This window comes from Dendropsophus ebraccatus, unplaced genomic scaffold, assembly GCF_027789765.1.
Source record: "Dendropsophus ebraccatus isolate aDenEbr1 unplaced genomic scaffold, aDenEbr1.pat pat_scaffold_761_ctg1, whole genome shotgun sequence".
Lineage (NCBI taxonomy): Eukaryota > Metazoa > Chordata > Amphibia > Anura > Hylidae > Dendropsophus > Dendropsophus ebraccatus.
Window position 1 is genome coordinate 53,940 of NW_027210360.1, and position 25,671 is coordinate 79,610.

A 25,671-nucleotide genomic window follows, 5' to 3' on the forward strand; every position below is an offset into this window, starting at 1 on the left:
GATATGGAGGGAAAAAAACTCTCACCTGATCGCTGTCATCATGGCTCTGACTGTCACTAACTCGCTCTGTGGATGCAAGGCGAATAATACTCACACTGTCTACATAACTTCAGTCTTGTTTATTTTGAACATTGATGCAGCATGTAACAAAGCTCACAGCTGATTTAGACCATCAAACATGGCTCATGGTGCATGAGGAAGGAGGAGTTTTGCCTCTGAAGTATCCACAGTAAGGACGTTCCTGGGCGTCCAAGTTTGATGCAGCATATAACAAAGCTCACAGCTGATGTAGACCATCAATGTTCCAAATAAACAAGACTGTTAAGTTTTTTATCTATTTATCCTGTTCATCTTTCTAAAGAACCTCTCTGGGTATCCCTTTAACCTCTTAAGGACCCATGACGTACCGGCACGTCATGGATCACTGTCACTTAAGGACCCATGACGTGCCGGTACGTCATCCCTTTAAACGGGCGCCGCGGCCGGCCGGGTCCCGATCGGGGGAGATAGCCTGCTATAATACATAGCAGGCCATCTCTCCCTGTCGGCATGGAGGGTTGTTAACCCCCCCCATGCCGACGATCGCCGCTATTGGCTGATAAGCCCATAGCGGCGATCGGAACCTTTCCGGGCCATCGGTGGCCCGATGACCCGGAAAAAAATGGCGGTCGGTGCTGTCCGAGGACGGCACCGACCGCCATTACTGTAAAAAGTAATGGTGGTCACGGTACCACCGTCCCGATCGCCGTGAACGGCCGGCCAGCCGGCCGGCCGTTCACGGCGATCAAAGTCCCCACAAGTAATAAATACCTGCTCCGGACCCCTCAGCTAGGTAGCTGAGGGGTCCGGAGCAGGTATTTGTACATTACTCACCTGTCCCGGGGTCCTGATCGGCGTCTTCCGGGTTCCCGGCGTCCACTTCCTCTTGTCGGGACTTCGGCTTCTTCCGTGAGTCCCGATCGGCTGTTTCCGGCTCCAGCGTCGTCTATTTTCGTATTTTTCCGGCTCCAGCGTCGTCTATTTTCGGATCTTGCGCTCTGCTGCCCCCTAGCGGCTGATAAGTGTAATACACGTATCAGCCACTACAGGGATGTTCAGAATGTAGTAAAAAAAAAAAATTTTTTCCCAATTTTTTTTTTTTCTATTTTCCGCACCCTATCGCCGCTGAGTGTTGATCAGCATCGCACGAAAGTGCGCTGCTAATCAGCAACTCCTCCTTTTTGGCGTAGGGTGTTTTTTTTTTATATCCTACTGCCACGGTCTGCTTATAAGTGCCGAACATAAGTGCGGCATTCATCAGCAACACCATTTTTGGCGTAGGTTTTTGTTGTATACTTACTGTAAAAAACACGTAAAAAAACACTACATTACACCACACTACATTGAATAAAGTTTTACACTACACCACTACATACCCCATATACCAATCCCCATATAAAGATGGCCCCCAGGGTGTTTTCGGTGTCGGACGCATACATTATTATTGCCTCCGACACCGAAACAGCCAGTGAGGATGAATTGGGAGGATCCTTCTTTCCTCCATTCATCCTCATCCTCCAGTGACGTGTCTGGGAGTAGCGTAGCGTACGCTGCCCCCCAGACACGTCTTTTCCGCCAGTACCGTCCCAATAAGAGATGACGGTATGGAGTGAAATTCTACAAACTCTGTGAGAGTACCTCAGGGTACACTTACAGATTTAGGGTACGTGCACACTGCGGAATGGCGAAGGATAACCCTTCGTGCATTCCGCAGCTGGCACCCGCCGGCGGACTGATGCAGGGGCGCGTCTCCGCCTGTGTCATAGACTCTATCCTATGCATGGGCGGATTCCATTATCCGTCATTCCATCAACACGTTGGACGCAGAGCGGAATCCGCCCGTGCATAGAATGGAGTCTACGACACGGACGGAGACGTGCGCCTGCATCAGTCCGCCGGCGGGTGCCAACTGCGGAATGCACAAAGGGTTATCCTTCGCGATTCCGCAGTGTGCACGTACCCTTAGAGTGTATGAAGGAAGGGACACCCGAATCCAGCCGCCAGATGCCCCCCCCCCCATCCTCGGAGTTAGTGGGGAGATCGTCCGGGAACTGATCTTCCCACTGCTGGATAAAGGTCACCACCACCCGTACGGGGATAACCTTTATACCAGCACCCCCTCTTCCGGTCCCTCGCTGCCCGAGCTACTGTAGCTTGCGGCACGATCCGAACATATCAGAAGTAGTAATAGAGCCCTAATATTTAGCAGCCATGGAGCGGACCCAGCGCTTCTGGATATGAAGGACCCCGTATCGCACCAGGACAACATTTTCCAGGTGACGTCCCCCACACTGGAGAACAGGAGACCCCAGAAGAAGTGCAGAGTGTGGGGTAACAGGGGGATCAGGAAGGACACCATTTTCCAGTGTGACACCTGTCCTGATCCCCCCGGCCTCTGCATACTGGATCGCTCCAAGGCGCACCACACGTCACTGGGGTTCTACATTATCTAAATTCTTTCCCTTATTCCTATTTCAGGGGTCACGTTGATCCAGGGATTATTCTGATCGCCATTATGGAGTCGGGAAGGAATTTTTCCCCTGTGATGAGGCTACTGTCGTCTGCCTCACGAGGGGTTTTTGCCTTCCTCTGGATCAACACAGGTTGAATTTGATGGACACCTGTCATTTCCAACCTTATAAACTAATAATTGGCCTAATACCCCCAAATAAATTAGAATTGTCCCTTTTCCCCAGCTAAATAGGTATGGCTGCCATTCCCATTAGAGGAGGCCATGATGCAATTACAAAGCCTCTGTGCGGCCAGGACAGTAGAAACCCCCCACAAGTGACCCCATTCTGGAAACTACACCCCATAAGGAATCTAACAAGTGGGGCAGCGGGTATATGGCCCCCTGGTGACGGCCACATTTGGGACGTGAAAATGAAAAAAATGGTATTTTTTATTTTCACGGCACATGTCCTACACATGTGCCCATCACTAGTGGGGTCCATATGCTCACTGCACCCCTTGTTAGATTCCTTATGGGGTGTAGTTTCCAGAATGGGGTCACTTGTCGGGGGTTTCTACTGTTCTGGCAGCACAGGAGCTTTGTAATTGCGACATGGCCTCCATCCCCCATTCCAGCCTCTAAATGGCGCTCTGTCCTTTTGGTGACTTGCCCTGTGCCCATATGGCAAATTATGTCCACATGTGGGGTATTTTCGTACTCAGGGGAAACTACCCTACACGTTTTGTGTTCATTTTCTTTTTTAACCCCTTGTGGAAATGGAAAAAAATCAAGGCTAGACCAACATTTAGTGTAATTTTTTTAAAATTTTTACTCTAAATCATTGATCTTGTCTTGATTTTTTCATTTTCACAAGGGGTTAAAAGATAAAAAAAAACACAATGTGTAGAGCAATTTCCCCTGAGTACGGAAATACCCCACATGTGGACATAAAGCGCCATGCGGGTGCAGGGTAAGCCTCCAAAGGGAAGGTGCGCCATTTGGTTTTTGAAGGCTGGATTTGGATGGAATGGATTTCGAGGGGCCATGTTGCATTCAAAAGGCCCCTGTGTTGCCAAGACAGTTAAACCCCCCACAAGTGACCCTATTATGGAAACTACACCCCTCAAGGAATGTAACAAGGGGTGTAGTCAGCATATGGACCCCACTGGTGACGGGCACAAATGTGGAACAATGTGGCGTGAAAATGAAATATTAAATTTTTTACACTATAATGTTGGTCTAGCCTTGAATTTATCATTTTCACAAGGGGTTAAAAGAGAAAAAAACACACAAAATGTGTAGAGCAATTTCCCCCGAGTCCGTAAATACCCCACGTGTGGACATAAAGCGCCATGTGGGTGCAGGGCAAGCCTCCCAAGGGAAGGAGCGCCATTTGGATTTTAGAGGTTGGATTTGGCTAGAATGGATGATGAACGCCATGTCGCATTTACAGAGCCCTTGTGCTGCCAAAACACTGTAAACCCCCCACAAGTGACCCCATTCTGGAAACTACACCCCTCAAGGAATCTAACAAGGGGTGCAGTGAGGATATGGACCCCTGGATGACGGGCACATTTGTGCCATGAAAGTGAAAAAATGAAAATTTTCACTTTCACGTCACATTTTTCCACATTTGTGCCCGTCACCAGTGGGGTCCATATGCTCACTGCACCCCTTGTTAGATTCCTTGAGGGGTGTAGTTTCCAGAATGGGGTCACTTGTGGGGGGTTTCCAGTGTCTTGGCAGCACGAGGGCTCTGTAAATGCGACATGGCCCTTGAAATCCATTCCAGTGAAATCCAGCTTCCAAAAGCCAATTGGCGCTCCTTCCCTTTGGAGGCTCGTCCTGCGCCCGCTTGGCACTTTATGTCCACATGTGGGGTATTTCCGTACTCGGGAGAAACTGTGCTACATGTTTTGTGTTTTTTTTTTCCTTTTATCCCTTTGTGAAAATGAAAAATTGAAGGCTAGAACAACATTTTAGTGTAAAAAATACTTTAGTCTTTTTTCAAGCCATATTGTTTGGAAAATCTGTGAAGCACCTGTGGGGTCCAGATGCTCACCGCACCCCTTGTTACATTCCTTGAGGGGTGTAGTTTTCTAAATGGTGTCCCTTTAGGGGTGTTTTTTAGGTTTTGGCACCCCAGAGCCTCTGCCAACCTGAAGTGGTACAGTCAAAAATGACCAAAAATAACGGAGCCATTGAAATTCACTAGGCGCTCCCTTATATCTGAGGCTTGTGGTTGCGTCAAATAGCGCAATAGGGCCACATATGGGGTATTTCTATAAACTGCAGAAATGGGGCAATCAATATTGGGGTGCATTTCTCTGGTAATAGGTTTATAATTATGAAAAATATTGGATTACAATAAAATCTCTGCACAGAAAATTAAAATTTTCAAATTTCTTACACACTTAGCTTTTATTTCTGTGACTCCCCTAAAGGGTTAAAAAACTTTCTGGATGTGCTTTTGCAGAGTTTAGGGGGTGCAGTTTCTGAAATGGGGTGCTTCGTGAGGCTTTCTAACACACAGTCCCCTCAAATACACTTTAAACCTGAACAGTTCCCTAAAAATATCTGATTTTGAAATTTTACTGAAAATTTGGAAATTTGCTGCTAATGTTTTAAGCTTCCTATTGTCTAAAAAAACTGAAATATAGTTTAATAAATGCCGCCAACATAAAGTAGACATGTTGCTAATGCTATTTAATATATAATTTATGTGGTATAACCATTTTCTGTATAAGCAGAAAAGTTTTAAAGTTGGAAAAATGCATTTTTTCACAATTTTTCACGCTATTTTGGGTTTTTTCATAAAGATTCGTTATAAGTATCGACTCCAATTTACAAGAAATGTGAAGTACAATATGTCACGAGAAAACAATCTCAGAATCAGCCGGATAGGTAAAAGCATCCCGAAGTTATTAATGAATAAAGTGACACTGGTCAAATTCATAAAATTTGCTCCGGTCCTTAAGGCCATTTCAGGCCCGGTCCTTAAGGGGTTAAACTACTTGATTAAGCTAACCTTTCTTGTGGTCATTGTCTCAGGCTCTTCTCTGCAGGATTTGGTATTTTTTTGACCTGTGTAGTTCTGAGGACAATTTCTCTTTTTGTTCCTAAAGTGTCCTCCTCACTATGCTTCGATCAAGATTTCTTTTCCAACATTTTAGTAAGAAGATATGTCTGAGAATAACCCCTCGATATGAGCTGTTCTTCTACATTTGGATTTAGTCAAATAATTTTGCAAAGAAGGTTCTTTATTTATTTCCAGTACATGGGTCCCAATAAAGGGAGGAAAGTAAGCAAATCTACACTAGCTATATGGATTTGGTCAATGGTATCCCATACTTACAGTATAGAAGTTCTCTCTTCACACTGAAACATCTTAGAGCACATTCAACAAGGGCTGTTGCATCTTTGTGGGCAGAATTTAACAACATCCCACTGTATTAAATTAGCAAAGCAGCCAAATGGACCTCACCTCTAACATCCTTGGAGCACTACAAGTTACCCCCTTAAAGGAGAAGTCCGGCCAAAATTAATTTTTGATATGTTGTTACTTATGAAAAGTTATACAAATTTCTAATGTACATTAATTATGGGAAATGCACATATACTGCTATTTCCCTTAATTTAGTAGATCAGGAAGTGTTAGAAATATCTCTGAAGAAGTGACGTCACGACCCAGGGTGTAATTCCTATGGAGTGTCCAGCAGGGGGTGCTCTCTATATAGAAGTCTATGGGACTTTATTGTTTCTATGGGTTTCTATGTAATGTAATGTAGTGTACAGTGCTTTATTGAATGAATACATCTATGGAATACTTTGGGGAGCAAGTGTCCTTGCTCCCCAAAGTATTGCATAAATGTATTCATTCAATACATTCAATACACAGTAAGCCCACCGATCCGCCGAATTTCCGCCGCATTCCCGCCGATCCGCCACACGCTGATCCGCCGCATTCCCGCCGATCCGGACCATATACATTGAACTACAGCTCCCATCATCTGCTTCTAGTATGAACAGGTGATGGGAGCTGTAGTTGGGTAATGGATATGACATGCCGCCGGGCGCAGGGGGAAGCCGCTCAGTACACAGCAGCTCTCCCCCCTCCTCCTCCTTCCGTGATAACTTCCGCCTATACCAATGCTGAGTCCCTGCCTGGCCGCCGCTCTCCGCTCTCCCCCCCATACATACCGGCTCCCGATGCATCCTGGTGTCCGCGCTGATGCCGGGAGCCGGTATATGTGAGCGGAGAGCGGCGGCCAGGCAGGGAGTCAGCATTGGTATAGGCGGAAGTTATCACGGAAGGAGGAGGAGGAGGGGGGAGCGCTCCTGTGTACTGAGCGGCTCCCCCCTGCGCCCGGCGGCATGTCATATCCATTACCCAGCTACAGCTCCCATCACCTGTTCATACTAGAAGCAGATGATGGGAGCTGTAGTTCAATGTATATGGTCCGGATCGGCGGGAATGCGGCGGATCAGCGTGTGGCGGATCGGCGGGCTTACTGTGTATTGAATGTATTGAATGAATACATTTATGCAATACTTTGGGGATCAAGGACACTTGCTCCCCAAAGTATTCCATAGATGTATTCATTCAATAAAGCACTGTACACTACATTACATTACATTACATTACATAGAAACCCATAGAAACAATAAAATCCCATAGACTTCTATATAGAGAGCGCCCCCTGCTGGACACTCCATAGGAATTACACCCTGGGTCGTGACGTCACTTCTTCAGAGATATTTCTAACACTTCCTGATCTACTAAATTAAGGGAAATAGCAGTATATGTGCATTTCCCATAATTAATGTACATTAGAAATTTGTATAACTTTTCATAAGTAACAACATATCAAAAATTAATTTTGGCCGGACTTCTCCTTTAAGAACAACTAATTTCCATTTTTGCACTTTAGTCTTTTTCTCCTTGTGCTTAAAAGGCCATAGCACTTGCATTTTTTCACCTAGAGACCCAAATGAGCCCTATTTTTTGCACCACTAATTGTACTTTGTACATTGTACACGGCTACATTTGCATTAACATATTTGCAGGAGTAAATCAAATGGCCAAGTCAATAAACATATGTTGTAAATAAGTCTAAGGGTGCCTTTACACATAGATTTATCTGACAGATTTTTTAAGCCAATGCCAGGAATGGATTGGAGAAAAGAAATTTCAATCTTTTCTTTATGACCTTTTCTCTGTTATAGTCTGTTCCTGACTTTGGCTTCAAAGATCTGTCAGATAAATCTATGTGTAAAGGCACCCTTATGCTGCGTTTACACAGACAGATTTATCTGACAGATTTTGGAAGCCAAAGCCAGGAATGGATTTGAAAAAAGGATGGATCCCAGTCTTTCCTTTATGACCTGTTCCCTGTTTATAGTCTGTTCCTGGTTTGGGCTTCAAAGATCTGTCAGATAAATCTGTCTGTGTAAACGCACCATTAGACTAAAGGCAGAACAGTATCTCCTTCATAAACTGTGGCATACTTAAAGGGCTGCTTGGGGGGGGGGGGGGCTTCCCGACACATATACAGTACACCAAGGGGAAAGGCGGAAACCTGCTTTGCTCTGTATAGCGATAGTGCTGTTTGGCTTCGCTAGAACAGAGCAGGGGATCTGGAATTGCAAGGCCTTCAGACTACATAAGAAAATTTCAGGTAAGGAAAATTGTCCTCTTGTATATTGGTGGCTTCTTGTGTTTATTTAGAAAGCTCCCCATATAGTTTACTTATTTCTCCTAAATTCTTATATCCAGGGAATAATCCATTACCATATACTACCAGTGAGAGTACCTTACTTCCTGCAGGAACATAGGCTTACATGTTCAAATACAGCATGCTCAGTCCTTCTTTCCGCAACATTTTCTGTCTGTGGATAGTCAGGACACCCTCTAATGCTGTAGGCCACATTCACAAATCATTTTTGTGCTATGTTACCAGTATAAGTCTGGAAACTGGCAAAAAATAAAAGCTAGGCCAAAGTATACAACAGTATGCTTGCTGCAGGCCTGAATGGACAGAATGTTTTCGTCCGTTTTGTGGACATATAAGTGGTTGTTGATTGTTGTTACTGCACTTAAAAAAGGAAAAGTATACAGTATCTTCAAGAAATAGACAAAAACTACACTACTAGACTAAACTCAGTTTTGGCAAATCTCAGTAAATTTGTTAGGTTTTTCTGACTTTCATTGATTGTGTATAGGAATCATTAATACATCAATCATATTTTGCATATATTTTTTTTCAGGTGCAAGTCCAAAACTTATAATTACAGGAAACTTCCAACCACTTCTGTCATCATTGCATTTTACAATGAGGCAATGTCAACTTTACTCCGAACAATACACAGTGTCTTAGAAATGTCTCCGTCAGTACTTTTAAAAGAAATCATATTGGTCGATGACTTCAGTGATAAAGGTACATGGAATAGGAGTGGTAAAATAAGTATGTGCTATGCAGTATGTGGGCTATAATGTGTAATAATTTCTCTATGATAATTGTTGTAAATAATGTAATTGACGTTGTCTACATGCCCAAACATTGCCATACCTATAGGGGTCACAGTGGTTGCATAAATCAGGCCCCCTCATCACATTAAGGTTGAGTGCCTTTGGCTGTACTGAAAATTTGTCTACAGTGCTCAACTGTTTATGGAGGTCTCTTGGAACTCCATCCATGTAAACCAGTTTATAAAAACACTCCTCGGTATTGAGTACATTAGCTGTCATGTCTTCCATGTGCATTAAATGATTAATTTTACGAACCCAAAGAGAGGGTCAGTCTTTCCAAAGAAGGGGGGCACAAGTTTTAGTGCCATTACCAGAAAGAGTCGGTATTATCTGGACAGTATCTTATGCCTGGTTTGACGCAGTCTGGACCTAATAGAAGGCTTGTGTGTGGGAGAAAATGAGGAACCTGCGCCACTCTTTAGGTCCCCAAGGGAACAGACTCCTAAGATTGCAGAAAAGGAGTCTAAATAATTAACTTTTTTATTATATACATTGGTTTTACCAATCATAGCTATGGTCAGGGCAAGATTAGCAATACAGCTCCTGGCCCCCTTAGTGTAAAGTATGTAATCTTTTAATATACAAAAGGGGGCACTAGCTGCAGCAGAGGCCTACACAGGTATGCTAGGTATCGCCTAACAAAGCTGAGCATTCATGTATAGCAAGAGGGAGTAGAAGAGCGCTGCTGGACACCTCTGTCAGGAGCGTATCTCCCCAGGGGCAAAATGATAACTATCTATTAGAGATGAGCGAACCTCGAGCATGCTGGAGTCCATCCGAACACGATCGTTCGGCATTTGATTAGCTGTGGCTGCTGAACTTGGATAAAACCCTAAGGTTATGTGGAAAACATGGATATAGTCATTGGCCAACGTTCGGGTTCGAGCATGCTCGAGGTTCGCTCATCTCTACTATCTATCTATCTATCTAGTAGAAACAAAGTCATGTAGCACTCCAAAGTTGTGATTTAAAGCATAATTTATTCCATATTAAGGCCTTAAAAAGATGCTACGTTTCTGCTCCAGTGTGGAGCCAGCATTAAGAAATGCTTGAGAGGCTCAACACTGGATAGAAACATTGCTATCCAATTGCTGTTTCACGTGTGTCTACCTTTTCACTGTTATCCCTGTTCTAGTAAGTTTTACCCTAATATACAATGGTTTGAAGTAAATATATAATAATTGAATTGCAGAACGTATGGATTGTTTTGCAGGATTGATCTATGAAAATGGTTTACAATAAATCTCAAAAATAACCAAAAATTTCACTGTGCTTTTTTTTTTTTTTTTTTTTGTAGTTTTTCTGAAGTCCCAGCTTGAAAACTACATCAGTTCACTTGAGAGAGTGCGTTTAATTAGGACAACAAAGCGTGAAGGACTTGTCAGAGCGCGGTTAATAGGTGCAACCTATGCAATTGGTGATGTGCTGACATTCCTGGACTGCCATTGTGAATGTGTCCCTGGTTGGCTGGAACCACTACTTGAGAGGTATGTGTCTAGAGCCTCATTAATAGTCCCACCCTATATGCAACTCTAGGGGTCAAGGTGTGTTACATCTAGAATATAGATAGTTTAATTTGAGTATATCTTACCTGTCTGAGTGACACTTTGAGTAACAACTGTTGAGAAAGCATGGTGCACACTTTTTTTTTTAAATATATTATATTTTTTTGATAAATAAAAGCTCAATGTTAACCCCTTGCCTCCGCAGCCTGTCCTTAATGACCAGGCTCATTTTTCAAAATCTGACCTGTCTCACTTTATGCACTTATAGCTTAGTGATGCTTTAATGTATGCTAGCGATTCTGAGATTGTTTTTTCGTCACATATGGCACTTTATATTAGTGGCAAAATTTGGTCACTACTTTGTGTGTTTTTTGTGAAAAATATCAAAATATCATGAAAAAGTAGGAAATTTAGCATTTTATGAACTTCTGAAATTCTCTGCTTCTAAAAAAGGAAGTCATAGCACATAAATTAGTTACTAAATCACATTACCAATATGTCCTCTTTATTCTGGCATAATTTGGAAAACATATTTTTACTTTTTTAGGGTGTTATGGGGCTTAGAAATTTATTAGCAAATTATCACATTTTGTGAAAGTTTCCAGAACTGATTTTTTTTAGGGACCAGTTCTTTTTTTAAATGGATTTAGAAGTCTGGTATCCTGAAAACCCCCATAAGTGACCCCATTTAGGAAAATAGACACCTTAAAGAATTAATCTAGGGTTAAAATGAGCATTTTAACCCTACAGGGGCTGGAGGAAAGTATTCACAATTTGGCCGTAAAAAAATCGAAAATAAAAATGTTCAAATAATATATATGTTTAGATTAAAGTTTCTCATTTTCAAAAGGAACATGAGAAAAAAAGCATGCCAAAATCTGTAACACAGGTTCTCCTGAATACAATGGTACCCCATATGTGGGCGTAAACCACTGTATGGGCACACAGCCGGACTCAGAAGGGAAGGAGCGCCAATTAGCATTTTAAATGCAGATTTTGCTGAAGAAATTTCTGAGCGCCAGGTGCGTTTGCAGTGCCCCTGTAGTGTCCGCAGAACAGAATCCCCCCCAAAAGTCACCCCATTTTCGAAAGTACACCCCTCAAAGAATTCATCTTTGGGTAGGATGAGCATTTTGACCCCACAGGTATTAGAGAAAAGTATTCAAAATTAGACAGTAAAAATGAAAAACACGAATTTTTCCAATAATATGTTCGTTTAGTTTGAAATTTCTCAATTTCACTAGGAACAGGGGAGAAGCTGCATACCAAAATCTGTAACACAGGTTCTCCTGAGTAGAACAGTACCCCATATGTGGGCATAAACCACTGTATGGGCACCCAGCCGGGCTCAGAAAGGAAGGAGCGTCAATTAGAATTTTCAGTGCAGATTTTTCCGAAGAAGTTTCTGAGCGCCAGGTGCGTTTGCAGCTCCCCTGTAGTGTCAGCAGAATAGAACCCCCCAAAAGTCACCCCATTTAGGAAAATACACCCCTCAAAGAACTCATCTTGGGGTGCAGTGAGCGGTTTGACCCCACAGGTATTAGAGGAAAGTATTCAAAATAAGACAGTAAAAATGAAAAACTCGAATTTTTCCAATAATATATTCGTTTAGTTTAAAATTTCTCAATTTCACGAGGAATTGGAGAAAAAACGTACCCCAAAATCTGTAACTCAGCTTCTTCTGAGTAAAACGGTACCCCATACGTGGGCATAAACCACTGTATGGGCACACATCAGGGCTCAGAAGGAAGGGAGCGCCAATTTGCTGGAGCAAAACCGCAGCTAGTAATAGTTATTAGAATAGCGCAGTTACTAAAATACAATAAAAAAATGAAATTACAGGTAATGTGGGGTGGTCACGGGCAACCTGGGGTGGTCACGGGCAACCTGGGGTGGTCACGGGCAACCTGGGGTGGTTACCGGCAACGTGGGGTGGTTACGGATAAACTGAAGTGCTTATAGGTAATCTGGGATGGGTACCTGTAATTTGGGGTGGTTACCACGGCAGATTGCCTGTTACGGGCAATCTGGAGAGGGTCACTGGCAATTTGGGGTGGTCGGGGGCAACGTGCGGTGGTCAGAGGCAATCTGGGGGGAATTACGTGTGATTAGGGGCAACCTGGGGGGGGGGTTACAGACAATCTGCGGTGGTTACGGGCAACATGGGGTGGTTACGGAAAAACTGAAGTGCTTATAGGTAATCAGGGGTGGGTACATGTAATTTTGGGTGGTTACGGCAATCTGGTGTGGTTTCGGGCAATCTGGAGGGGGTCACTGGCAACGTGTGTGAGTTAGAGGCAACGTGCGGTGGTCACATGCAATCTGGGGGGTTACGGGCAATCGGGGCTGATTACAGACCATCTGGAGGGGGTCACTGGCAATTCGGGGTGGTTACGGGCAACGTGCGGTGGTTACGGGCAACGTGCGGTGGTTACGGGCAACGTGCGGTGGTTACGGGCAACGTGCGGTGGTTAGGGGCAACGTGCGATGGTTACGGGCAACCTGCGGTGGTTACGGGCAACCTGCGGTGGTTACGGGCAACCTGCGGTGGTTACGGGCAACCTGCGGTGGTTACAGGTAATCTGGGGGGGTTAGGGGTAATGTGGGGTAGGGGTGTGTGTTTTATTTTTTTTGTATGTTTTTCACTTTTTGTACTTTATACATTCATTTTCACTGTATTACTATGATTACTGTGATATTTTCTATCACAGTAATCATAGTTCAGTGACAAAGACCAAATTGGTCTCTGTCACTTTAAATTTTCCGAGATAACTGATTCTGGAGCGCATGCGCACTTCAGAATCAGCCTGGACGCCGAGGAGGACGGACCTCCCTGGATCAGGTAGTGTATATGGGGAAGGGGGGTGACTGGGGGGGTGGGGGGGGGCGACACTATCACTTTTTATCCCCTGTCACCAATTATTTATGGTGACAGGGGAAAAAAAGTGCTGTTTTGCACTGGGAACAGGCGATCAGCGGTATATAGTATATACCGCTGATCGCCTGCTCCGGGACCACACGGGGGGTCCTTGATCACTGCCCCATGCTCTCCGCTACCTCCGGTGGCGGAGAGCATGGGGCTTTGATCATTTATTCATTTCCATCCCTGCGAACAAACATCGTTTGTTCGCAGGGATGGGGGCGGCCATCTTGGATGTGATGGCCGCCCGGGGAGGGATAGTGATCGCCCACTAGGGGGGCTGATCTGGGGTCTGGGGGATACATTTTCATCTCCCCCCACCGTGGAGTCACGGTGGGGGGAGATATAAGGCGGCGCCGGTAATGCCCGGGAGCGGCGGATCGCCGCTATAACGGTAATAGCGGCGATCCGCCGGTATCGGAGGACGAGGGGAGGGGGCCGGTGGACACACTGTTAGTGGCGGTGGGGGGAGGCAACGTTCTGCAGCCTCCCCCCACCGCCCGATCGGCGGGAGGACACGGAATCTCCCCATAGACGCTGCGGTCGCTGTGTTTATGGGGTTAACTGCCCGGGGGGAGCGCGGCTCCCCTCCGGGCAGAGGCAGCAGGAAGAGGCCTCCTCTTGCTGCTCGATCTTAGATAGGGTCAGCGGGGGGAGGCAAGGAAGCCATGACGTCCAGGGACGTCATGATGCGTTCTGCCACTGCTTTTCATGACGTCCCTGGACGTCATATTGGGGGAAGGGGTTAAACATATGTTACTATATTAAAGGGATATTCAAAGTTAAAGGGGATAAGTGTCAAATTGCAGGGTATCCAACCACTGCGGCCCCTACAATCTTCAGAACCGGGCCCAGAATCTTTATAAATGTAACAGAGTGGCAAGTCACTGCCACCACTTCATGGAGCTGCTGAAGATGGCTGGCTACAACACTCGGTCACCTTTGGGAGCTGCCATAGAGAATGAAGCGGTGCTTATGTGTGACTCGCAGCTCCAAAGTCCTAAAGACAGGCTGGACCCCCTGTGATTTGACACTTTTTCCCTTATATTTTGCATATGCAAAAAGTAATTTTAATTCTGAATACCCCATTCACTAACCACATTTGGATAAGGATAGATTCACAGGATATTGTACTTAAGATTGCTTGAAGTTTTGCAGCAGAGGAACAAATGTTTTATAGCTCACATCAGTGGTTCATTTTATCTCTATAATAGTGGCTGTAATCACAGTTCATGCACTCCCAAGACCCACAAACCATTTGACGATGATTTATAACTACTGTTGTTTTTTTTTGTTTTGTTTTTTTAACAGAATTGGAGAAAACGAAACGGCAGTCGTCTGTCCTGTAATTGACACCATTGATTGGAACACCTTTGAGTTTTATATGCAGACTAGTGAACCTATGATTGGTGGATTTGACTGGCGATTGACTTTTCAGTGGCATGCCGTTACAGAACAAGAGCGTCAAAGAAGAAAGTCTAGAATAGATCCTATAAGGTAATTTTTTTTTTTTTTAAACTACATGGTTAACACTGGTTAACACTGTCTGTGTTGCACAGTATTTTGACATTTTCCAAAGAATCTTGTGGTTTATAATAAAAGAACTGAACTTCTGAATGTGCCCTATAAAGATCCAAACAAATTTTTTTATTCTTTATATGCAGTGGTGATGCTGAAAATGCTATTTGATCAGGTGAGCTAGTACACCACAATAAATCTGAAACCCCATAAACTGATAAGCATGGCTTAGCACCTTTTGTAACATTGTCAGAAGTTTGGAAATTGAAGTATAGTCGACAGATTCTCTTTAAGGGGAACATTCGCATATATCTTGGCGTTGTTCATTTTAAGTAAATCCGTACTGTATTAGCAGAAAAGTAACTAGACAGTCTCTAGACAGGTTATCATGGTGATATTTCTACAAGGTGCTGTTTCTTCATGTTAGCTGTCTAATCATTACGCCACCTGCATGGTAAGCTCTAAATTTCTGTGTGGCAGAGTGGAAGAACAGCTGCTGATCAAAGTTGTTCTGTTAGACCTGTCTGGTAACATTTTATGCAAATTTGTTAATAGATTTAGCATATCTGTGTTTGTTACCAGCCCTGAAAATACGTCAACCCATAAACACTAAACCGGTGCATGTATGGGTGAGTGGTGTCCATCGGTGCTAGTGAATTGCCTAGCTGCTTTTGTCTCATCCACTCGTGGTATTTACTGACTAATAGAAAGCTTAAGGGTACAAACCCACTTGACGTATTTGCTGCGTGAATCAGTCTTAAAAATAAGCAGGCAAAACGCAGGTTGGCTTTATACAATTGTTCTGTGTTAAAATACGCAATTGCGTATTTTTGAAGCGTGAAGCTACATGCATTTTTCACACAGGTTGTTAACAACTGATGCTTTGCTAACAACAAGCTTCATGCTTCAAAAATACGCAATTGCGTATTTTAACGCAGAACAATCGTATAAAGCCAACCTGCGTTTTGCCTGCTTATTTTTAAGACTGATTCATGCAGCAAATACGTCAAGTGGGTTTGTACCCTAAAAGGATGGGATCTGCACGAACAATGGATAACTATATATAGTAAATTACTCTATGAAACAGTTCTGAAGCAGGCAGCACAGATTTAAGTTAATAAGTAAATGTAGTTATTGAAATGATCAATAACTGGTGAAATGTGAGGTCTGGGGACAGTGCAGCTTTCTGTTGCAGATGGTTTCTTTTTTTTTTTTTTTTACTGTAAATCTGTAAAAAAATAAATAAGCCTTGATTTTAGGGCTGGGCGATATGGCAAAAAAATTTAATCTAAAATTTTTAAAAATTATCTATGATTCCCTGGTGCTATCTTGAACCCTGCTGCACCTAACCACAGCCCCCTCCCCAGTCCCCCCCCCCCCGGCACCTGTCATGCCTCAGACCTTTCTGTAGCCCAGGTGCCCAGCAACACCGTGTCCAATACATCTCCCAACAGCAGGGGAGCATCCCCTCCCCAACCCAGCTGTTCCTAGCTATGCGTTCGGGAGGGGCGCTAACGGCTAGCGCCCTTTGCAGACAGAACTTTTTTTTTTTTTTTTTTTTTTTTTTGAAAATCAAATTTAGGATTTAAAAACAAAAATCAAATTGTAAGTACCCTTAAGAGCGAATTAATCAAATGTATTGGTTTTATCGCATATTTCTTTTTCATAGTGTAAGGCTCGTTTATATTAGTGAAAGGTACTTTAACATTTTTTTTTTGTCCTATTTCTGCTGTTTAAAGAGAAGCTCTATACAGAGTGCTATTGTAGTAAACAGAGGAAGAAGTGATGTGAGCCAAGTAAATGTGATCCATACCACAAGAAATCTCTGTCTCGCTAGTAATTCTACACTACTTGAGTATATGTGCTGTTCCACCTCACTGCAGTAGAAATCATAGTTGTTTAGACCTATACAGTCATGTGCTTTGTGGAAATGCTGAGGCTTGGCTTTAAAGTCCAGCCATACAAGCTAATGATTGTAGGAACGGTATTTATTCTTTTACTATTTTAGTTGCATCAGATAACAATACCCTGGAGAAATACAATAAGCCTATTACATTAGGCTGTATGTACACTGGACATAGCCATGTTGTAAAATTGTGGTAATTCATCTCATCTTGCAGTAGACCAATGGCATGTGTACATACATGCTGTTGATACCAACCTTTTTAGGTTTGTAGTCACCAGAGAGTCTCTATGGTTTTAATAAAATACTGCAACGCTTCTGTCTCCATGTCGATTAAAGGCCGGAAGACACACTTTCCAATGCATCTCTATGGAAGAGCGTGACTTCTGGCCTCTAATCAAAATGAAGAGGGGTCAGAAGGGAGATGACGTGAACGGAATTTGAATGGCGCTGCAGGATCGTAAGAAAGCCGCACAGTGGGACACCGACCATCGCTGGTAAGTATACGCATCTGCGCATAGCAGGGGCACAAATTGAAAATAAAATTCTGAAGTGCTTCTTTAAGTAGTGGATGCCATAACCCCCCCCCCCCCGACACCTTCAATAACTGATGGTCGAGCAATCTATTATGTTACATGCCCGCCACCTGTTCTCCCCTTACACCAGGTACGTGTACAGGGGAAGGGGTAACTTGCAGCAAGATAAGCTGTGGCTTATCTCTTTTCTAACAAAGGGATTAGCCATGATTTTTCCATCACGGCCAACCCCTATTGCCACCGACCTCATCTGTCAGTGGCTTATAGGGGGGGGGGGGGCGAACATACACCACACACCATAGTCTGATGGCTGAATTTGCGGTGAGTGTCAGGTTCAGCCCACAGTCTGCGGTGTGTCCACTTTAAGAGATTACATGTTTTGGTAAGAAGTACGGGTCAATTTACACAGAGATTATCTGACAGATAATCTGCCAAAGATTTGAAGCCAGAGCCGGGGACAGACTATAAACAAAGATCAGGTCATAAAGGAAAGCCTGAGATTTCTCCTCTTTTCAAATCCATTCCTGGTTTTGGCTTCAAGTCTTTGACAGATAATCTGCCAGATGATCCTGCTGTGTAAAAGGACCCATAATTTTAGATTAAGTGCAGCTTGAGAACTGTAGAATCTGGGGACAGCTAGATAGGCATTGTCTCTCTTGTTTGCTTTCTCTCTTGTTTGCTTTCTATAAAGTGGCATCTCCAAGTCAGACGTGCTTGGCATAACCATCTATCAGGAGAGCAGGTCCTCCAACCCTCAGCTAACTGGGAAAGAGGAGTTGTGGTGGATGCATGTACTGTAGGAGCAAACAAAGTTAAGAGGTGGCTGGGTTCAGCTGATATATATTTTTTTGTTGTTATTTAAAAACAAATACAGAACTTTACAATACTTGTATCAGGTCTGATTTTTTTCCTCTCACTCCTTCCTTCCTTCCCTCCCGCCTTTCTTCCTAAATAGGGGGGGAAAAAACCTTATCAGCTCAAGGTTCCCCCTCATCCCATTCTTACTCCTTCTATTAGACAGAATCTCAAACTGTTTCAAATTCTTAAATGCTCCCCCTTCCTTTATGAAAACAAACCAGAGTGACTGGAACCAGAAAAAAAGCTTATTTGTTTATTCAGCGGGATTAATTGTCGGGCTGTGTGAAGGCTCAGTAAACGAGCACCTGATCGCTGAGATCAGCACTCTATCACCTATAACTCTACCTCTGTCTAGTAGTAAGTGTAAGACTTTAAGTCCCTTTTCACATATCATTTTTTTTTTTTTTGCTTGCATAAAACGTATAAAAGAAAACATGTACGTGGTATCACCACATCCCCAATGACCCGAGCATTAAGTTAATTTATTATTTATCCTGTACGAAAAATAAAACAGAATTGCTGTAGTTTTTGAATCCCTCTCCCATAACGCAGGGCGAAAAAACTCACTTGTGGACCAGAATGCTACTAATAAAAACTAGAGGTTTTCATGAAAAAAATGTACCAACACAATTTTTTTTTCTGTGTTGATATGGTAGAAACGAAGGGAAAAAAAATAGTATGACTTTAGTAAAACTGCAATCCTACTGACAGAGTATAAAACAATAATGTTATTTTTACCATATGCTGAATTGTGTAAAATTAAATGCAAAAACAAATATGCATAAAAGAGTTGATAGAAGTTAATAAGATATATGATCCCCAAAATGGTTTCATTAAAAATTGCAACTTTTCCCCTCCAGTAAAAGCCAGAAAAAGTTGTAGTGCTTGGAAGGCAGTAATGGAAAAAGGATGAAGAAAATTCCTTAGGCATTAGGACCTGGAATACATTACAGGGAAGTGGTTCAATTCTAGGGCATATTTGCTTTACATTCAGCCATATACATCAGCCTGGACTTGACCTCAATTTCCTCATTCATGTACATGAGTTTCCTGCTGGTGCATTTGGTGTAAATGTAATATAGTGATAGAGACCCCTAGTGATTTGTCCCTCCTGTGTTTTCGGTCTTATTACAGAAGCAGATACACCAGCATCTAGTCGGTAAAATGTTGCCAGGCAGTGGCTTCCTATTCTTTTCTGACTTTCATTTACAAAATTACAGCTGGGCTTTGAATGGGATTCTGTATAAATAAACATTTTATCCTTAAATATCTCTCCTTGTGTATATTTGTACAAAACATTAAATTTTTCAAAAAAAGCTAAGTATTCCAATTTAACAAATTTTCCTATTGAATATTCATGGGTACAGTATAGGACATTTACAAACTGTTCAAGCATTTATATATACTGTATTTTCTGGCGTATAAGATGACCCCCAATTTTTCCAGTTAAAATATAGAGTTTGGGATATACTCGCTGTATAAGACTATCCCTCTTCCAATGCACCAAATTTAGGGAAAAAAAACTCAGACAGCAGCTAGATCTGAGAGGCAGAGAAAGAGGTACAGTAATACCGGTAGATTACAAAAAAGGCCAGACAGGTGAAAGAGATGGTTTTTTTTGGGCACAGCGCCACTCTACCGTATCTTTTTTTTTTTTTTTCTCCATACCCCGGACACCTGCAGCTTGCTCTGCCCTTCATATGGTCACCGCATACAGTGGAGATGCAGCTGTTTTTGATCTTCTCCAATTGTATGCTGCGACCACAGATTCTCCAGTCCAGTTCCGAAGTTTTTTAGCACCCGCCCTATAAGACGACACCCAGCATATAAGACAACCCCTGACTTTTAAGATGACTTTCCTGGGTTAAAAAGAAGTCTTAAACACAGGAGAATACTGTGTGTGTGTGTGTGTGTGTGTCCAGATCCAGTAATAGTCATATTTTAACAAACTTAATCCTTTTAATTTGTGAAAAATATAGGGGGTGGATGAAAAGGGATACACTTGTCCTTAAGCTGAAATTTATGCAATATTTCATCTTAAATACAGTGGTAACTTGGTTTAAGAGTAACTTGTTTTAAGAGCGTTTTGGTTTAAGAGCTCACAGTTTTTCAAAATTGTGACTTTGTTTAAGAGCATTGCTTTGGTTTAAGAGCTCCCGGTACTGGGTGGGAGCGTGAGTGGGGGAGGGGCAAGGTCTGCATATCTGGGTCTACAGCCCTGTACTCTGACCTAGGAACTCACCTTCCAAATCATAGCAGATCCACTTCAGGCTGGGGCTTACATCAGGGGACAGGACTGTGGGGGTAATCTCTATATAGCTGTAACCCCTCTCTCCCCGGACAGAGTGCTGCTATACTGTGCCCATATTTGTCCTGCTCATTACTTCATGCTCCCTGCAGTCTCTGTACACCCTTGTGTTTCCCATCCTTGCCATTACTGTACAGTAACTTATAATATTATATTTTCTGCTGTTTCTGAATGTTAGTTTTATTAGTTTTTACATGTTATTCAGAATAATCATTATTTTTTGGGGTGTGGAACCAATTGTCTTCATATCAGTGATTTCTTATGTGAAAATTTGCTTTGGTTTAAGAGTGGCTTTGGATTACAAGCACAGTCCCGAAACGAATTATGCTCGTAATCCAAGGCACCACTGTAAATACATTTGTATGTGTATATTTAGGTGCTAGGTTGCTTTAGCAGGTGAATCTTTGACCAAATGAATTTTCTCCTTCAGTATCCTCCTGAATACATCTCTGGTATCCACAAGCTGGCTTTCCGGTTTGACTTGTTAAGCTGCCAACATGACACCAGCACTAACCAAAGATATCTAAGCTTTTCATTGACAGACCTGCTGCTGTTCGCCTTATCAAAGTGTGATAAGGTCTTTGTTGCTTTCTTTAATTCATTTGAAGAGTAATGGATGTGGTATGCACTTCATTAAATTGTCAGAACAATATTTATGTCGCTACTTAACTGTAATTATACCTGGCATATGCTTCCAGGAATAGACTGTGAAGTCTAAGTTTGTCATTGACAGAATAATACTTGTGCAACAGTCTTAAAGATACCTGTTCGTAGTGTTATACTACTAGTCCACAGCATGTATTTTTGTAGAATGCTGTAGAACAGCTGCTCGTCTATTTCTAAAATCACTAATTTACCAACTTATTTTAACTTTCTGTGTGTGTGTATGTATATATGTGTGTGTGTGTGTGTGTGTGTGTGTGTGTGTGTGTGTATATGTATATAATATATTTTTATTTTTACTGTTAGCAACAACAGATTTTAAGAGCGCCCGGCCCTGGGGCCTCCTACACCAGCTCCAGGGCTTGACATGTGAGAAAAACATCAGGGTTCATATATTTACACACATATGGCTAAGAAGGGGAACCCACAATAATATATTTAAAGTGTCGCTGACGTTTTAATTCTTTTTTGCAAAAATCAATAGTACAGGCGATTTTAAGAAACTTTGTAATTGGGGTTATTAGCCGAAAAATGCATTTTTATCATGAAAAAGCAGTTTGAAGCTCTCCCCCTGTCTTCTTCATTGTGTATGGAGATGGGAGGGGTGAGGGAGATGAGGCACCAAAACAGGACAACAAAGAGTTCATTTACAGTTACATCACCTGGTTATCTCCTCTGACATCAGAACTAACCTCTCTGACCTCTGAATACTTTCATGGAGCTCCGAGCTGTGTAATCCTTTGTTCTCTGCTCTCTGCTGCCGACTAATCTCCCTCCTTCCTTGTCCCCCCTCCCCTCTCTATAGAACCGACAGGGTTGGGTCTGATGCAAAAAGACAAAATGTCCTGATATTTTGCAGTGAGTGGAAAAGAGGAGGGAGGGAAGGACCTGGGAAAAGTCTTTTTGAATGCAGATCATGGCATATTTGGCTAATAAACCCAACGACAAAGTTTCTTAAAATCGCCTGAACTATTGATTTCTGCAAAAAAAAAAAAAAAAAAAATAAGACAGTGACTCTTTAAAATGAAACCTATTTCTGTGCGTAAACTGCCAAACAGGATGTGCACTGTGTTTGGCACAATTGACACTACAGTTGTTGGATAGTTGGCCTTAATTGTTCACAGAGAAAACACAGCCTGCATTGTAAGCTTACGTTTGATTAAATGTAAGGCAGTATAATATTTCAAGATAATTGTCATATAATGGGTTAACTTTTTCAGTTGTAAGGAGCAATTCTGCCTATTAAGTCTCAAGTCACTAAGCTTCAGCGATTGTGGGTGGCAATATAATTTTATATATATTTTTTTGTATGTTTTCAGGTCTCCAACTATGGCGGGTGGACTGTTTGCTGTAAGCAAGAAATATTTTGAATACATCGGAACTTATGACATGGGCATGGAAGTATGGGGTGGTGAAAACTTGGAACTGTCATTCAGAGTATGTATCTTTATAAACCTACTAGGTTCGTGCAGAATTGTGTATATAGGGGGAGACATCAATTTTTCTTTAGAGAAACCATGGAACAGTTGCCAATAGCAACTAGATTGTACCTTGACCTATGTCAAGTCTCCCAAAAGCAAGAACCTATGTTCTGATGAGACCAAGGTTGTTATTCTTCACCATAATTCAAGTTCTGTTTGGTGCAAAGCCATACTCCCAGTAAAAGTTTATGCTTTAGGTCTGTTTTTTTCTGCAGCTCGAACTGGGACTATACTCAAGATAGAATTATGAACAGTTCCAAATGTCAGTCAATTTTGGCACACAACTTTCAAGCTTGTACTAAAAAGAGAACTAACTAAAACTTTACCTTTTTCAGCATGACAAAGACCCAAAATATACCTCCACATGAATAAAAGCATGGCTTCCCGAGAATAAGATCAAAGTTATAGAAATGCTAAGCCAGTATATCAACAAAGTATTAAAACTAACTAGTCCACTACCCACAGGATAGGGCACAAGTAGAAATTTCTGGGGTCCCCATATCCTCCTGCAGCTCCTTTGTTTTGATCAGAGGCGTGGGTATGGCATGTGACCCGCAGCTCTATTCATTCTATGGAGCTGTTCGAAAGAGCCGAGTGCCGTACTCAGCTGTGTCTGGTGGCTCCATAGAGAATGAATGAAGCTGCTGGATAGAGCCAAATACAGCACTCTGCTCTTTCCAGTGGCTCCATAGAAATGAATAGAGCCACGGATCACAGGCCGTATCCGTGGGCTGTATACATAAGAAAGGAGCCACAGGTCCATATGGAGATCGCCGGGGGGGCAGGAAAGGAGGTTAAAACCCCGCAATCTCTTACTTGTGCCTTATCCTGTGGATAGGAGACAAGTTAGTTTATCTTGGAGTACCCCTTTAAAGGGTGTACATGTTTATGCAGCCTCATTTTTTTACTTATTATCTTTTTCACCCTTACGGTGGGTTGACATGTTGATTCTTGATTACATAGTATAATTTTTTATATATTCTAATCTTTTACAGGTTTGGCAGTGTGGTGGGACTTTAGAGATCCATCCTTGTTCGCATGTCGGACATGTTTTTCCTAAGATGGCTCCTTATGCTAGACCAAACTTTTTACAAAATACTGCTCGTGCTGCTGAAGTGTGGATGGATGGTTATAAGGAGCATTTTTACAACAGAAACCCACCAGCTAGAAACGGTATTTATATTGTATTTTTTGCTCAATAAAAATAAGCACACTACTTTTTGCCCATTCTTTTGACGTGTAAGAAATTGTTAAAATATACAGTATATGTTCATTCAAAGTAATATAAGCCAAAGCTATATAGTAATATAATGGTATATGTCTTGCAGTCTAGTGGATGTGTTAATACTCATTTTGTGAAAACTCAGGTATATTACTTTACTTCACCATAAGGAATCTTATGTGTGTGTGTGTTCCAAACAGTCCCGGTGTGTGTTTGTCCAGCTTCTCAACATTACAGAAAATTATCTCTAAGTTTATCTCTGGCTCCTGTAAACCATGCACTAAGTTCTTTACTCTCACAAAGAGGAAGGTAGATGGAGGAGTGGGCTTGCCTAACTTCCAATTGTATCATGAGGCTGCCTTGCTGGGAAACACAGCGGAACACACAACCAATGGGTTTCATTGGAGTTTGCAGTAGCAGTCTTAGACCTATCATTAGCTCCGTGGCTGTTTCCTAAGGACTGTCAAACAGTCCATGATTGGCCCTATTTAGCGGCCCACACGTTGGCAGTTTGGGGGAAATGTATGGCAAAGTTGGCTCTAGCTAAGAGGCCTGTATTACAGAACCCTGTCTTTACCTTGGGTGTGTCCCCTACACTGTTCCTGCTTTGGGACAGAACAGCTGGCCTGTAAATGATTTCATGGTTACAGGTAGTTTGTCACCTTTACAATCCCTGCAGGATAGGGCACAAATAGGATCCTGTCATAGTTGGAATATAAACACATTGCCTCCGTCACATGTTCTCTCTCCTCTGAGTAGCAATATTCTTCCCCTCTTACTGATTACGGAGACACTGGTTTCATCGTCCACACCAATCCTGCACTGCCTGTTTTGTGTCTATCAGGTTCTTTTGCAGGTCAGCAATTCAAGCAGGGCTGCCTTTTTTGACAAATGGGAGATTGATCGAGGGAGACCCCCCCCCCCCCCCAAGTCTGAGGTCCATCCTGAAGTCCTGTCAACTAACCATGGTCTTTCCTTGCAATCTAAGGCTAAAGAGAGGAACTATAAAAGAATTTTGAGGTGGTATTACTGCCCGACTAGACTCAACTCTGTTTCTGGGGGCCTCCGATCGATGTTGGAGTTGTCTCACTGGCCAAGGGGATCTAGTTAATATTTGGTGGTCTTGCCAAGATATACAGCCAATATGGGAGAAATTTTCTGAGATTTATGAGGCTTATGCAGGCAAAAAAGGCTTCACGTACCCTGCAAGTAGCCCTGCTTTCTCTTCTACCTTCTAACTAGTTCCGATATAGAATGGTATATTGCATCATCTACCCACAGCTGTGCGTACTATTATCCCACGACATTGGGAAGAGCCACTACCTTCCCTCCATCAACAAATGCATTGCGGAAGTTAAAGGGGTACTCCAGCGGGGGGGGCACTTTTTTGCTGGGATTGGGGAGGAGGTGGCTGAGGGAAAAGACGTCCACTCACCTCCGTTTCCAGCGGCGGGTCCCGCATCGCGGCAAACCGATGCCCGATTCACGGCCTCTTCCTGGTGTCTGACGCAGGCCGAGACGTGACGTCTCAGATCCGCTCAGCCAGTCAGTGAAAGAGGTGGAATCCGTTTTAAGTCCGCTCAGATCCCGCCCCATCCCTGACTGGCTGAGCGGACCTGAGACGTATCGTCTCGGGCCCGTGTCAGACACCAGGAAGCGGCCGGGGACCGGAGCCGCGATGCGGGACCCGCCGCTGGAACCAGGGAGGTGAGTGGACGTCTTTTCCCTTAGCCACCC

The 25,671-nt window shown here is 43.0% G+C and overlaps 1 protein-coding gene across 1 annotated transcript in view; it reads left to right on the forward strand.

Annotated features, from left to right (window-relative positions):
• LOC138779815 (polypeptide N-acetylgalactosaminyltransferase 4-like) overlaps positions 1-23,885 on the forward strand; it is a gene marked incomplete at its 3' end in the record, with an annotated part of 43,940 nt that extends 20,055 nt beyond the window's left edge. The window contains exons 3-7 of the mRNA XM_069956634.1: positions 8,759-8,928; positions 10,318-10,507; positions 14,757-14,942; positions 22,551-22,668; positions 23,708-23,885. Of these exons, the coding sequence (XP_069812735.1) occupies positions 8,759-8,928; positions 10,318-10,507; positions 14,757-14,942; positions 22,551-22,668; positions 23,708-23,885 (842 nt within the window). The remainder of the gene's footprint in view (positions 1-8,758; positions 8,929-10,317; positions 10,508-14,756; positions 14,943-22,550; positions 22,669-23,707) is intronic.
• Between the last annotated feature and the right edge of the window lie 1,786 nt (positions 23,886-25,671).